Source organism: Parasteatoda tepidariorum, chromosome 5, assembly GCF_982258835.1.
Source record: "Parasteatoda tepidariorum strain Cologne lab strain chromosome 5, Ptep-v5.0, whole genome shotgun sequence".
NCBI classification, from domain to species: Eukaryota; Metazoa; Arthropoda; class Arachnida; order Araneae; family Theridiidae; genus Parasteatoda; species Parasteatoda tepidariorum.
Genome location: NC_141759.1, coordinates 18,066,905 through 18,083,052, shown reverse-complemented (window position 1 = coordinate 18,083,052; position 16,148 = coordinate 18,066,905). Strand labels below are relative to the sequence as shown.

Sequence of the window (16,148 nt, the reverse complement as noted above, 5' to 3'; positions counted from 1 at the left end):
AAGCATATCGTTCAACCAATAGGCATATAAGTTTCTTTTAAATTATCACAGAATGGAACAATTTTCCGATTAATGCTCACCGTTCAATCAGTATGAAGGTAAGTTCTCACATAAATCATCACAAATATAAGTAATTTTCTCGTTTATGCTCACTATTCAACCAGCAAGCATGAAAATTCTATCTAAATCCTCACGGAGATCAATAATTTTTACTAATTCAACTACTATACATGAATGTTTTATATAAATGATCAAAATATACGAAATAATATCAGATTCATCCTTATCTATCAACCAGCATCCATGAAAGTTAAATAGTTTTAGATAAATCAAAGATAAAAATTTTAATATTTTTACATATCGTTACCAATATGCATGAAAGTAAAAAGTTTCTTTTAAATCATCACAGAGATAAATATATTCTCAATGTTATGGAGACATGAACGACAAAAGAAGTGAGGGCAACAGATGTGAAATTTGGGATCATGAGGTTTACTTTAAATATAAATCTTATGATGCAAATTTCAAAGGCTTCAATATCAAAAAGTAAGCTTTAATATCAGTTAAATATAGAACACAAAATCAAAATGCAATAAGAACTATTGTTCATCTTATCATCTCAATTATCGTTGCTATCTATTACAAGCACAGTGATAAAGAGATATACATAAAAAGCTAAAAGGTAAAGATAAAATTTACATTACATAATAAATTATTTTAACTCCATCAAAAAAATTTCGTTGCACTTTCACATGAGAAACTCGATAGCTAAATCTAAACTTATTTGCTAATATAATCTCGAAACTAACATTAAAGAAACATATTATTTAAATTTCGTATACTTATTTAAATATTGATATGTTAAAAATTCAAATTCGGCATTATAAAATTCTTATTTTGTAACAGTCGAACCTATTTTGAGTTTACGACTAGCAATGCTCAAGTCCGTAGTCTTGTAATTTTGAACCTAATCCAAGGGAACTCCTGGATCAAGCATTGGGGCAAATTAGCCTTTACGAGAATTTTTTGAGGAAACTAACCCGTAAAAAACACGAATAACTTCTACGGTTAGTTCTACGGCAAGAGGATTCTAACCCATGATCCGTATACTAGTGAGGATATCTTACGTCAACACTGTGGTTCCATGCAAAAAATAATTTTTAATAATTATTTTTAATTATTAAAAATTATTAATAATTAAATAAATTATTAATAATAAAAATTATTAATAATTTTTAATAATTATTAATAATTATTTTTTACACAAAAAATAATTTTTAATAATTATTTTTTTTAAACTTCATTTAACAAATACAGCCGGAAATTTTGAATTGCAAGGTTTGCATAATTATAAGGAATGTAATTTTTTATGGCAAAATACAAAATTTGAATGGAATCGTTTGAATAGTTTCTGAGATATCAAATTTTAAAAAAGTTCGATATTCAAATGTCTTCATAATAATTTTTTTCCGTCGTACGGAAAGGTATAATTATTTAGAGTAAGTACTTTTTTGCGTCTGATTTCGTAACTTCAAATATGGTCTGTGTTAGTGTGCAGGTCTTCGAAATATTAAAACTGAATCTTAGTATGTGAAAATCCTATGATTTGATTCAAAGTTATCCAAGGTGTTCGCTTTTTTAATTTGCGCACTATATATTAACTCAAACTATATGTATTTCTTCATGGTGCGATGGGAAATATCTTTATTTATATTCTTCAATTCCTTTATTTTGAATTTTTTCAAGATCTTTATTTTGTATTCTTTCAATACTTTATTTTGTATTCTTTCAATATCTTTATTTTGTATTCTTAAATTCTTCACTACTTTATTTTGTATTCTTAAATTCTTCACTACTTTATTTTGGATTCTTAAATTCTTCACTACTTTATTTTGTATTCTTTCAATATCTTTATTTTGTATTCTTAAATTCTTCAATTCTTTATTTCTGTATTCCTTCAATATCTTCATTTTGTATTCTTAAATTCTTTATATTGTATTCTTTCAACATTTTTATTTTGTATTCTTCAATACTTTATTTTGTATACTTTTAATATCTTTATTTTATATTCTTAAATTCTTCACTACTTTATTCTGTTTTCTTAAATTCTTCACTACTTTATTTTGTATTCTTTCAATATCTTTATTTTGCATTCTTTAATTCTGCAATACTTTATCCTGTATTCTTTCAATATTTTTATTTTGTATTCTTAAATTCTTCATTTCTTTATTTTGTATTCTTTCAATATCTTTATTTTGTATTCTTTCAATATCTTTATTTTCTATTCTTTAATTCTTCAATAATTTATTTTGTATATTTTTAATATCATTATTTTGTATTCTTTAATTCTGCAATGCTTTATTCTGTATTCTTTCAATATCTTTATTTTGTATCTTAAATTCTTTTGTATTCTTTCAATATAGCCTACTTATTTTTAAATATCTATCTTGCTCCAACTAAATCCCCCTGTATTCCAGTTCCACTATTTTTCGTTGTTAATAATAATAATTTCTAAAATCCAACAGATGGCGCTCTGCGCAGTAATGTAAAAGGATTAATTTTATTCAGTTTCCTGTATGGCACTGCAACATGAGCATCATTCCTTGTTTTTTGCTATTAAATAAACTTTGTTGAAGGCGTTTGTAATGCTTTAAAACCTCGAGATTATCGTATTTAGCATCCATATAATGTTTTACTTCAAGTATCTCCATACCACAAGGAATGGGAAAAGGGTTAAATTGATTGTCTGCTTTCTGAGTTATGAAATTTCTAAAAGACCGTACTTTTAAAAAAAATTTCTTACACAAAAACAATTCAAATATTCTTTCCTTTATTCGAAAACTTTTCGTTCAAATTGTCTATTTATCATTTTAAATTACATTTTAAAATCATGTAAAAATATGATTATCTTACAGTTCGAATCTTCATTTACCATAATTAGATTAAAATACCATTTACCATAATTAGAAAAGTAATAATTAACTATTAAAAGTTATCGTTTATTTATTATTTGAATGAGATAATCCCTGGAAAAACGAGTTCTTTAAGTGAAGTAATTCGTTTGCTTAAGTAGTTCTGGGGATATGGCGAAATCCAAAATAAATAAAATAAAAAAATAAATGAAATTAACGTTAAATGATTTCGATCACCAGTATCAGTGTTGCCAGAATTTAAGATTAGAAAGTAGCGAATGTGAGCTCCAAAAGTAGCGGATTCGAACATTTTGTAGCCCAAAAAAACTATGTAAATTATAAAAATAAGTTAAATTCCAATGCTGTTGTAGTTCATTTACGTCGCACTAGAGCTTCACAGTGGACTATTGGCGACGGTCTGGGAAACATCCCTGAGGAGGATCCGAAGACATGCCTCCACAACTTTGATCCTCTGGAGAGGGGATTGCATCCCAGCTTCAGTTGCCCGACGACCTGCACGCAAAGTCGAACTCTTTACGGTAGAACAGTTTAACGAGAACCAATACCGCACACCCTCGGTCTTTACGCAGACTGGTCCAAGTGGTCACCTACCCGCATACTGACACCAGCCAGTGATGCTTGACTTCAGTGATCTGCTGGGAACCTCTTAACAATCAGTCCACTGCGGGACTAAATTTCAATGCATTGCATTAAAAGTTTCGTCAAATTCAATATTTCGTCTCAACTCTAATTAAAGGTCATGTGATTTTTTTAGAAGATAAACGATTAACCCTTTGACGGTTATGAACGAGTTCAACTCGCAATCGAATCGTGCCTCATAATGTGCGCAAACGAGTTCCACTCGGGAGCAAGATTTCTACCGTAATGGTTAGTAACGAGCACTACTCGGGTAGTGAAATTTTTCCCCAATGCTCGCTAACGAGCTGACCTCGTTCGCCATAATTATTCTGCATTGACTATGTTAAAAACGAAAAGTACGTAAAAACTGTTATTTATGTACTACGAACACTTTAAGAAATTTTTTAACGCGTGAGGCGAGCTATCTACCGCATCCAGAGAAGCCAACTTGCTCCGCTTTGTAAAATAGTATTTCCTAGTGATAGCGAAAGTCAAGTTACTTTCAGTTTAGTATTTTTCCTTTTAAGTAATTTTCTCACCACTAAACATCAAAAACTATAAGTAGCATATAAAATGCAACGTTAAAGCAGCAATCTACTGGTCACTCTATTAAATAGTAGGCGTAGCTGTCCTTCTCCAGCGAAATTATTACAATTCCAGAAAGCGGAGCAGTTGGCATCGCCAGAGAAGGGTGACATTTTCGGTAGAACAGCTGTGAAAAATAGCTGCCACTTTCGACTACTGTTAGCTCGTAATACTGCGCGAATTAATGAAACGAAAACTGCTCATTTCCCTGACCGTCAAAGGGTTAATAATGGTTGGAGTTAAAGCTTTTTTTCCATCATACTCGCCGTGCATTTTTCCATATATCTTTGCTATTTCACGAGCCTATGATTTGAAGCATAGATATGGAGAACAAAAAAAAAAAAAATAAGATAAAATAAAATAAAGAATCCAAAACTAAAGCTGATGCGTTTTCAGGAAGAAAAAAAAATTTATTTTTTATAAAGATAAAGAAACTGCAGACTTTTCAGAATAATATTATAATGGGAAAGGAAAATTTTTTAGAAAAGTATTTCTGTAAGAAGAAAAAAAAAAGCAGCGCATTTTAAAGATTTGTAGCGTTTGAAAAATAATGAGTAGCCCAAAAAGTAGCGGGTAGCCCAAATTTGATTTTCAGTAGAGAGGACTTTTAAAAGTAGCCCAATCCGCTACTTGTAGCCCAATCTGGCAACACTGACCAGTATTCTTAAAAAAATTTTGCATATATATTAATATGCATTACAATCATGGTCGTCAGCCAAAGGTTTTTCAAATACAACATATTTTTTTGCTTGCAATTGAAAATTTAATTCCATTTTGCTACCACTGGAAAAAATCATACTGGAAGGGATTAAAAGTTGGCAGGTATGCATACCTGCCAACTTTTAATCCCGTCCATTATTATTTTTCCCAGTGGTATTACAATGGAATTAAAACTTCAATTTTAAGCAAACTAATACGTTGTATTTGAGAAAACTTAAGTTGACAACCATGACAGTAACGCATATTAATATATGTGCTTAATTTTTGTTAGAATAGTGGTGATCAATAACATTCAAAAATTTAAATTATAAAAGAAAAAATAGTATATAATTACTACCACTTTAAATATGAAAATAAAATCTTCCGGAAAATCCGGAAGAGTTGGCAGGTATGGGTATGCAATACTACAATCGCTCGTCACATTTTTTTTTTTTTTTTTAATTGAAGTTGTAGCTGTAGAGATAAGTTTGCTCCAGCTTTTATGAAATCTCACTTACCACTTTTTAATCTCGAATAGCTGAAAGAAATATTTTAGAAAAGTTTCCTGCAAGCATTATATTATCTATATAAAATTGCTTGTGGCATATATCTTGATTTGAAATCAAATATACTCTATAACAAAAAAATCGACGCACCAAGAAGGAGTTGTTCGATTGAAACGAAAATTGGTGGATAGGAAGACAATGTACAGAATAGTAAATGATTAAAATTTCAAAGCAATTGAATAATTTATTGCAGAGTTACAGTAACAAGTTCAATAAGGTGTTGACCCGTCTCTAGCCTGGATACAAGCTGCCACACGGCGTGGCATAGACCGATAAAGCTCCAGGATGGTCTCTTGCGGTATGTCCTGCCAAATTCGATCCAATTGTCGAACGAGGTCATCAACATTCCGTGCCAGATGCAATCGCCTTCCCATCATATCCCAGACATGCTCGATGGGAGAGAGATCTGGTGATCTGGTAGGCCAAGGAAGAGTTTGACAAGCTTGCAGACAGTCCATAGCAACACGTGCCGTATGTGGTCTGGCATTGTCCTGCTGAAAAACCAGCCCACGGCGCTGCAAAAGGAACGGTAGCAAAACAGGTCTTAGGATGTCGTCAACGTACTGCTGTGCAGTAAGTGTACCTCTAATGACGACCAAAGGGGTCCGGCTGTCAAAGGAAATGGCACGCCAGACCATAAAGCCTTGTTGAGGGCCGGTGTGACGTGCAATAGTGAAGGCAGGATCCCCCCTCTGCCCTGTGCGTCTCCAAACACGTCTTCGATGATCGTCAGGACACAGTTGGAAGCGGGATTCGTCGCTAAAGACTGTATGTCCCCAGTCTGCATCATTCCAGCCATATCTGTTCAAAACATTCATGCATACAAAATTTCAAAGCGATCGGATGATTGCTTCTTGGTGCGTCGATTTTTTTATTCGAGAGTGTAGTTAAACATTTTTAACAAAATTAGTAGCTATATGAAGAAAATTCTCAATTACTTTCTAAAAAAACCTGGTGCCATATTTTTCATAAAAGTACTTTTTCACATTTATGCAGAATAAGAATCTGCAGGTAAACGGTTAAATACTTTTTCTTAAGAAATCACCTTGATAATTCTAAACTGCCATTATTCCTATTTTTGATCACCAGAAGTTTTTTTCCTAAATATTAAAGTGGTAGCTGAACTTTTTTTTATATATTTTTATATTTGATTTAAAAAATATTTTGTCCGTATAATATGTAATAAATGAAAAGATAAGCATAAATTGTCGAAAATATAAGTAACATTGTCTTTAAGTGATAACAAAATTTTAAAAAAAACTATTGCTGATTTAATTATGAATTAATTACCACATTAAATAATGTTATTTATTATTACTTCATATAGAAGTTAAGCATGTTAAAGTAGCACAAGTATGATACAACGTTTTTTACAAAAGCACTTTTCGCTACAATATTATGTTAGAAACTATCATATTTTTTTACTCAGAAAATTCAACTTGATATTTATTATTACTTCCAATAGAAGTCAAGTATACTAAAAATAAGAGAAGAGAAGCTATGTCTTTATTTTTCGAAACAATTTTTTGCAACAATGTTATATAAGAAGCTATTATTTTTTTACTAAGAAAAGTCTGCTTGATATTTATTTTTACTTCCAACAAAAGTCAAATATACCAGAAATAACTGAAATATACTACATGATTTTACAGCAGGATTTTTTACATCCTTGCCGTACTAAAAACTTTTACTTATTTTTCTTTTAAAAAAATTCACCTGGATATTTATTATTACTCTCACCTGAAATCAAACGTAATAAAAACAATTCTCGAACTTGACCTTTAATTTTTCCGGTTAAAATCAGTTTCTTAAGTCACTGTGTAAATTGAACATGTCTCTAAACCGATTATTACAGTATCAGTTCGAAAAATGCAATTTCTTAATGCAAACACAAATTAATTTTGTTCTTTCTTTTATTGCTGTATTTATGTGAATTTTCACCACACAAGTGCAGCTGATCGTCTGCTCATTTAGACAGCTGCAAAGTAAAGAACGAAACGAAAAACTGACGTCGTTTGCGTTTTATTGGTTTCGAATAGTTTTCAACGTCATAATTTCCGAATACAATTAGCAATCACCGAAAAGAACAACTTTCATCATAACGGATAATAAAGAAGGGGAGTTCCTCGCTAACCGAACCTCTGTCCCAGAAAAGAAGAAAAAGGATACCTGATTATTATTACTTTCACTGTGAGTCAGAGGATACTATTTGTTTGTGTGTACTCGAACGTAGGATGCGATTTTCCGATGCCACCCAGAACTTTGTTAAAACTGTTTGAGAATAAAAAAAATAACTTTTATATTATCGTCTGCGTTTCATCAATGAAACGACGTGTGTTCGAAAATATTGAAATAAAATCGAAGTTTCGAAGATATGATTGGATAAAATAAAAGAAATAATGAGGTAAGTGGAATTAATGGAATTACTGTCTTTTCGTGACCTTGGTTAGTTATGTTTTATATGTCCAGCTGATGCTTTCGTCTGAAGAATCAAGGTCAATTTTGGATCTGTAAACATTACAAAATTCCCCTTTCTTCATAGCTCTTTTCTCTATCATAGAAAACAATGTTTAGTCTTAACTTTTCAATGATATTTTTTTAGAAGTATATATTATAGAAGTCTCTCAATTGTTCAATAATATTTTTTCAGTTGTATATAGAAGTCTCAATTTTTTGATAATATATTTTCAATAGTATATAGAAGTCTTAATTTTCCACTAATGTGTTCAATAGTACATAAAGGTCTCAATTTTTCAATAATATTTTTTTCAGTACTAAATAGAAGCCTCAATCTTTCGATAGCATTTTTTCCATTATAGAATTCTTAATTTTTCAATAATATTTTTTCAGTAGTATGCTTGAAACCTCAATTTTTGGATAGTATATTTTAAATAATATGTAGAAGTGTGAATTTTTCATTTTTTTCAATAAAGGTCTCAATGAGCTCAACTAATGAGCTTTGTGGGCGTATTAGGTAATTTACATTTTTAGGAGTATTTATTAATGAGAAAAAATAACATAAAATAATTGAGTACAACCAATTGCATTTCGAGTACAGTAATGTGCTGTTTGAACTAATGTAAACACCAAATCAATTAATGTACACAGTAAAATAATTTTACATAATTTGTAAAATTCATAGAACAATGTGGTTACTAATTGTTATGATCAGTGGTCGGAAAAGCTACATTATTTTTGTAGCTGAGTACAACTACTTTGTTACAAATGTAGTTAACTACAACTATTTTTTTTTTCAAAATGTAATGACTACAAACTACTTTAAAATTGTAGTAATTACTTCACTGTTTGAAGGAACCGAACTTACATTAAATGTAAGAGAATAATTGAGAAATACTTATTTATGTTTATATGAGTCAGTTTGTTATTCCAAAACATTTTTTTTCCCTCAAATTTACTCATAAAACCTTCATTTTTTAATGCCTTTCTCGATAGAGAATATTTAATTTAAGAAATGCGAAATTATCAAATACTTGAAAATTTTGAATTCTCTTTTATTTACTCTAAAAAATTTAAGTACGTCGAAAATACGTTGCCGATATTTCCCAGTGGTAGAAAAGTGGAATTAAAATTCCAATTTTAAGCTTTAAAATACGTTGATTTTGAAAAAGCATAAGCTGATAACCATGACTTAGACTTAGACTAATTTCTGTCACGGAGTACCTGTCCGCGAAGCGGACACTCCACTCCTTCAACTGAGATAGTGCCCGTGGGCGCCTAGTGTACTGTTATTAGAAAGTAAAACCACAGGTGGGCTGTGGATGTCTTGGGTGTAAGTCAGCATGAAGGGGATCTGATAACCATGATAGTAACACATATTAATATATATGCTTAATTTTTTTAAGAATAGTGGTGATCAAAATCATTTAGAAATTAAATTTATTAAAGAAACTATAGTATATACCTTGGCCAAAGAATACCTAAGCCAAGGTTCGCCAAGGTATATACATTACTACCACTTTAAATATAAAAATAAAATTTTACGCCAAATGTGTAAAAGTTGGCAGGTATGCGTTGGATTCCTTTGAAATAACATCAATGTTTCACGAGTGAACATTCACATGTGAAAGCGTGACCAAAGTGATTAATTATCTGTTTTCTTATTGGATAGTTTAAATATTAGTTACACGTAATTCTAAATACGTAATTTCTGTTAACGCTCAGCTGCAGTCACAGTTAGATATTTTCATCGCATCCATTGACTACCCACCATTACTAAGATTTGTACCCATCAAATTCATAAAATTAATCAGGTTAGAGTCGTGTTTCTTTACTAAACTAATGTTAAAAGTAGTTGTCAGAAATCGCTGCAAACCACTACTTTTTTTTAAAAAAAGACGAGAATTCTAGTTTCACTACTTGATTTGATTATCCTCTGACCACTGGTTATATTAAAAAAAATATTAAGTTCAGAGTGGTGACTTTCGATGTTTCAGTGGAATAAGAAAGATTAACAAAGTTTAACCATCACCTCCTACATCAAGAAGCCTCCACACGGTCTTTCATAAGTAGTCCGCGCAGACTGTTTAAAAAGTGAACCAGTTGTGCGCATGAACCCAAAATCTTTTATAAAAGTAATTGAGAGAAATTTATCTTATATATTTGAGAATTGAATCTGTAGTGGTTGACAAGTGAATAAGGCAAACCAGTAATATTCATACATAAAATAAATTTTCAGTCATATATTTGCTACCACTTTCTTATTTTAACTATATTCTGTATTAAATGACTCGTTCGGAAAGTGGATATCCTTCACAATGGTCTGATCGGACTACCTATAAAAAACCGTGTGGAGGCGTTGGTTTAACTCCTTTTATCCCGACTTTTTATATTGAAATGGTGCAAAAAGTGGTTTTATGAAAAACGTGGCATAATATGTTATTCAACTAAATGGGTAATGTCAACTATTTATTATCATTTCATTTTGAAATGTCCCTGCACCTTATAGTTATACATCTAGTGATAGAAACTTAAATCACTTATAAATTATGGTGGAAGGAAAACTTTTAATTCTCCTAGATAAAAGACAAAATTGAAACAATTGTCCTACCACAATATATGTTTTTAAAAAGGAAACTGTCCTATAAATATGACGCTGGGCACTAACAGGTTAATATATTTATTTCCTAAATGTAGTTAATTTTATGAATTTAATTAATCATAAAATTAGTTTTTAAAATTAATTTCATTAAATTTAAAAATTCATAGCATTATAACTTAAAAATATTTATGGTTTATACTTCTTTAGTGTTATCAAATTTTATAATTTACAATTCTTTAATTTAAATTCTATTTACAATTTAGTATTTAGGTCAATAATCCAATAACGGGTGTAAAAAAAAAATTCAAGTCAATGCTTAAAAATCTCTCCCTCCCTCTTTTTTTAAGATACTATTTAAATGCTTAGAGGTTTGGTAAAAAAAGTTTTCGCAGAAAGATATTATCTTAACAAAAGAATATTAAAAGATGACATCACCTCCTATATCAGAAAGCCTCCACACGGTTTTTTGTAAGTAATCTGCGCAGACTGCTTAAAAAGCGAACCAGGTGCGCGCATGAACCCAATTTCCATTATAATAGTAATTAAGATATATTAGATATATTTAAGGCATATTTATCATATATTTTTATCATATTTTTTTGAAAATTGAATCTGTAGTGCAGTGGCGTAGCGAGGGGTGGGCAAGGGGGGGCATCATGCCCCGGGCGCTACTCACAAAGGGGCGCCAAATGGTCCGCAAAACAAAAAAATTGCTGGATAATTTTTTTTTATTATAATTGATTTCTGGAAAATATATTTTAAATTAGTGCCAGTATAATATTATAAATGTTAATTCATAAATATTATTCATAATATTTAATTCATATTAAATATTATATTAAATTCATATTCATATTAAATATATTTCAATATTTAATTCACGTCCTTTTCATCGCGCTCTGCTTAGAATAAAAATGAAATGTTATTAAATGTTGTATATAAGTTTAATGTCAGCATAAATTATATTGTATATTTCACTACGTTATTACCTTTCAAGTTCAAGGCATTCTTGGTAAGTAATAAATCAAATAAGATTACTTACTACATTTATTCGACGATTCTATTATTAAGTGAATAGAGTATGAAGAAATTTGTTAACAGGAAAATTTGTTGTTCTCATATTTGTCACCACAAATGAATTCATTCATCTTCTGGCGTCCCGCAGTGAACTGATCGTTAAGACACGGTTCTCAGCAGATCACCGAAGTCAAGCATCACTAGCTGCGGCCAGTGTGCGGGTGGGTGACCCACTTGGATCAGTCTGCGCAGGGACCGAGGGTGTATGGTATTGGTCCTCGTTAAACTGTGCTACCGTAAAGTGCTCTACTTCGCGTGCAGGTCGTTGGGCTACCGAAGCGGGGGTGCCATCCCCTCCGCAGAGGATCAAAATTGTGATGGCATGTCTTCGGATCATCCTCAGGGATGTTTCCCAGACCGTCGCCAATAGCCCATTGTGCAGCTCTAGTGCGACGTAAATGAACTACAACAACAACATCATCTTCTGGCATCTACAGTTCAAAATTAACTAATAAACGATATCAAAAGAAATAAATATTATGGACTTTTGTTTAATTCAACTCCTGATATCTCTCATCGAGAACAAATGTCCCAAGTCGCTAGGTATGTAGATGCTGATTTTATCAATAAAAAAGTTTCCATCAAAGAATCTTTTTTGAGTTTTATTGAAATACATGCTAAAGATGCAGCCTCGATCGAAAATACAATTTTAGAGAAATTAAATTACGATGAAATTTCATTAACAAACTGCAGATCACAATGTTGCGATAATGCTGCCGTGATGGCAGGTCACACATCTGTAACGCGATGGAGCGCCAAGATAGAAGCGGTTATCGTTATCATCTATGGGCTATAGAATATAAAAGAACTAATAGAAACATTAGCAGAGCACACTACCACTACAAGTGACAACAGAAGTGAAGTTACAATTCTGTTGCAAAATATACTAACCTTTAGTTTTATAACTTTAGTTCATTTCTGGTACGAAATCTTAAGAAGGATTGATCGTGTGCAGCTCAGATTACAAGATCCTAGAATGAATTTTAGAGAAGTGTTCCATGATCTTGAATCATTAGCGACTGAACTAGCCGAAATTTGAGACGAGCTCTGTAAAGAGGCAATAGAAAATGCAGAGTCTCTTTGTGAAAAATGGGATATGGATACAACAATACGTGGATGGAGAATTGGCTATGGTGGTCATTCAGCAGAAAGTGAAATTTCCCCGCGCTATGGAAAGCACTTTTGATCGTCTCCAACAAGAAATGTGTAAACGATTAAGTGACTTTAATTTCAAATTTGGATTTCTACTAGACGTTGAAAATTTATTAAACAAGGATAATGTTGATAACGACATTGAAAAAATATTGTAAAAATCCGGGTGAATTTTATAATACAGATTTCAATGTAATAGAACTTTTTATCAAAATATATGACAGCAAAATATTACTCCGCAGTAGAAAAGAAATTAAACCTAAAACTCCATTAGAATTTCTTACTTTTATAATCAATCTCGAATGGAGAAGATGTTTTTCCAAATCTGAGAGCGGCATTTCAAATACTCCTGACTATCTCAGTATCAATTGCTAGCTGCGAACGTTCATTCAGCAAATTAAAATTAATTTTGACAGATCGCCTAAGTGACCTAGTATTTTTAAGTGTGGAAGGAGAAAAATTTTAAATGATCAATTTTCATGATATTATTGATACATTTGCTTCATCAAGAACACGGAAAATTTAGACATAGTAATTAGTTTTATAAATGTATTATAATCATATGATTATTAAATATATGTAACACCTTAGAGATAATAAATATTTACTTTTTTATTGTTTTAAAACTGCGTGTTTCTAAAATATTTCTTTATAAATATGTAAAATAAATAATAGATATCTTTTGAACTAATTCTAGATGATCATATACATTTCAAAATCTAGTCTTGTTCTCTCAACTACATTTTTTGTCTCAAATTTGAAGCCTAGCTTGAGTCTATGACTTTATTTATTTTACTTTGTTTATTTATTTGCGAGTATATTTTACATTTAATAATTTAGTATTATATAGTTTTCGAATGGGGGGGGGGCGCTAAAAGGGTATTGTGCCCCGGGCGCGAGTTAAGCTCGCTACGCCACTGCTGTAGTGGTTGACAAGTAAATAGGACAAACGTTAAATATTCATAAATTAAGCAAATTTTTAAACATGCATTTGCTACTACTTTCTTATTTTTACTTAGATTTTCTATTAAATGGCTCTTTCAGTATTTAGTTTGCCTACATAGTAGTCTGATTGAAGAATCTAGAACAGGGGTTTCCAACTGGCGGCCCGGGGGCCGCATCCGGCCCTCGAAGCCTTTTTTTTTTTTTGTGGCCCGCAAACTAAACTATATTAGTTGTCATTTTTTTGCGGATAATTTCCGTAAAGAATCAATATGGGTTTAAAATACTTTTCTCGTAAATAAAAACCTAATTTCTTCGTATCTGTGAAATTTAGCATAACAACGGTGCAAAAAAATTTATTTCTCAGATTTTGCACCCAGGAAAATATTTATTCAAATGCAAAAATAATCGTGTATGTAGCTCTTTTTTATTTCATTTTTTTGTATTTTGTGAATATAATTTAGCATGCGCGTATCAGAAATTTTCTCGAAAAAATTATCCGATTTAAGTTTTTGAAACCACTCACTCATTTTGGACGAAAATATTTACACACACATTTGTAAATTTTAAATGTAAATATCTATTCTCTGGTGGTTGTAGCAGACAAATCTCAATTTTCTCATTGAATATTTTCTGTGCTACTATGTAAGTTTTAATACCAACCTCTTTAAAGTTTTATATCTTTACAATTAGATATCTGTTGTACATTATTTGTTAGGTGCACATTAAAGTTATTGTAACCCGAATTTTTATTATTTATTTAATATTCTTAAAAATATTATTAATAACAATTAAATATTTTTAAAAATCTACTTCTTATTTTAATTTGTAATTCAATGCTTTTGTTTTGTACAACTTATTTAATGTTCTTTCAAACATAAAAAAGTCCTTCATAAAATTTTGATAAAGTTGTGGCCCGCCATTTGATTTGTGTTTTTAATTGTGGCCCGCTGCCTCATGTAAGTTGGAAACCCCTGATCTAGAAGAAACCTTGTGGAGGCATTGATAATGATCGAAAACGCAATTAATATTCGAGATTTTTTTTTTCCACTATTCAATTTTTTTATACAATTTTCAGAGTTCTCTCCAGAAATAAAAAAGGGCAGGAGACTGCCTCTTAGAGAAGAGCACTATAAGTTTTGAAAGAGCACTCATTCAGCACCGCAATAATTTATTAAAATTTTTAACATTATTATGTAATAACTGAATTTGATCTTTAAAATTTTTTAAATTATCCTCTAATACCATTTTGTGTGTATATGCCGAGAAATAATTCTCTCTCATTATCAGAATAAACGAAAAATTTGTAGTTCAATAAACGACATGCTAATAAGTAATCTCTGGGTGTACATTTTTTTTCAAAAAAAAATTTAGCTAATCAAAATTATTGATAAACAACTTGAATGATTTTCATATAATTTCAACTGAAAATTATGAGAAAATAGACATTTAAAGTAGCATTTTTCTTTTCATAATTTTTCGTGTTTCCATATTTGGTACAGAGGTTATCCCGGTCCCTGGGAGTGTTTTTGATGGTCTGTCCTAAATGTTTTCATCATCACAAAGTCTACGGAAAAATTCCCTACCTCCCAAAAGTGGTCGTAATTAGGGGTGGTCGCTACACAGAGGTGGTCTCTTCTGGAGGTTTTATTATATTCAATAACTATATTATAGCTAAAATATCTAATGTTGCCTACTACGATGGCTTAAATTATTTTATTACTACAAATTAACCAAGGAGTGAAGCTCATCATAATTTTAATTCAGGCTTAACATATTCAAGAAATTTAATAAGTTTTTATTTTTTATATACATTAATTACAAATTTGTTGAGTTTTAAAAGCACTTTCATTTTATTTAAATAAACTTAGGATATAATCGAAACATATTCATTAAATACTAATTATATGACGAACAGGATAATAAAAAATTATAATTCAAAAAATATATGTTACTTGGTACAAAAGATGCTACTTGGTTAAAATACATAGGTAAAAATGACAATTCCAAAAAATTCAAGCATGATGTCTTACATTGCGCTAACAGTTTTGCCAGACCTTTCAAAACATTTGCTGCTAAAAGATTGTTTACATAGGGTTAGTAGATATAGAAGTGTTCATATATTTTGTTGCCCATCTGTATGTGCATTAGTAGGCAAGAAGTTCTGTTCTTTATTCGAAATAGTCGAATAATATATATTTAGTTTCAGAAAATATTTTTGCTTCTGATAGTTTTAGTTTTAAACATAAATGTGATATTGCAATAGCGTTTCCGTAGAAACGGAAAATTAATATGTTATTCAGCCTTTATTCAGTTATTAACCTTTACTCAGTTGAATTCATAATTCAAGCAAACAAGCAGATGATAAATACTTTATTAAAATACAGTGAAGAAAGAGAAATTTCTTCAAAACAAAATTTTTGAAATAATTTTGTGCTACTTTCAACGATGATTAATTCCTTAGAATATTCGGTAATCTTTGATGGATTGATATTCTAATGACCTTAAGAACTTCAG

The 16,148-nt window shown here is 30.6% G+C and overlaps 1 protein-coding gene across 1 annotated transcript in view; it reads left to right on the top strand.

The window, feature by feature from the left end:
• The first annotated feature begins 7,362 nt into the window (after positions 1-7,362).
• Positions 7,363-16,148, top strand: part of LOC147808622 (uncharacterized) — a 187,540-nt gene continuing 178,754 nt past the window's right edge. Inside the window, exon 1 of the mRNA XM_087163474.1 lies at positions 7,363-7,805. Within this exon, the coding sequence (XP_087019600.1) occupies positions 7,801-7,805 (5 nt within the window). The 5' untranslated portion in view covers positions 7,363-7,800. The remainder of the gene's footprint in view (positions 7,806-16,148) is intronic.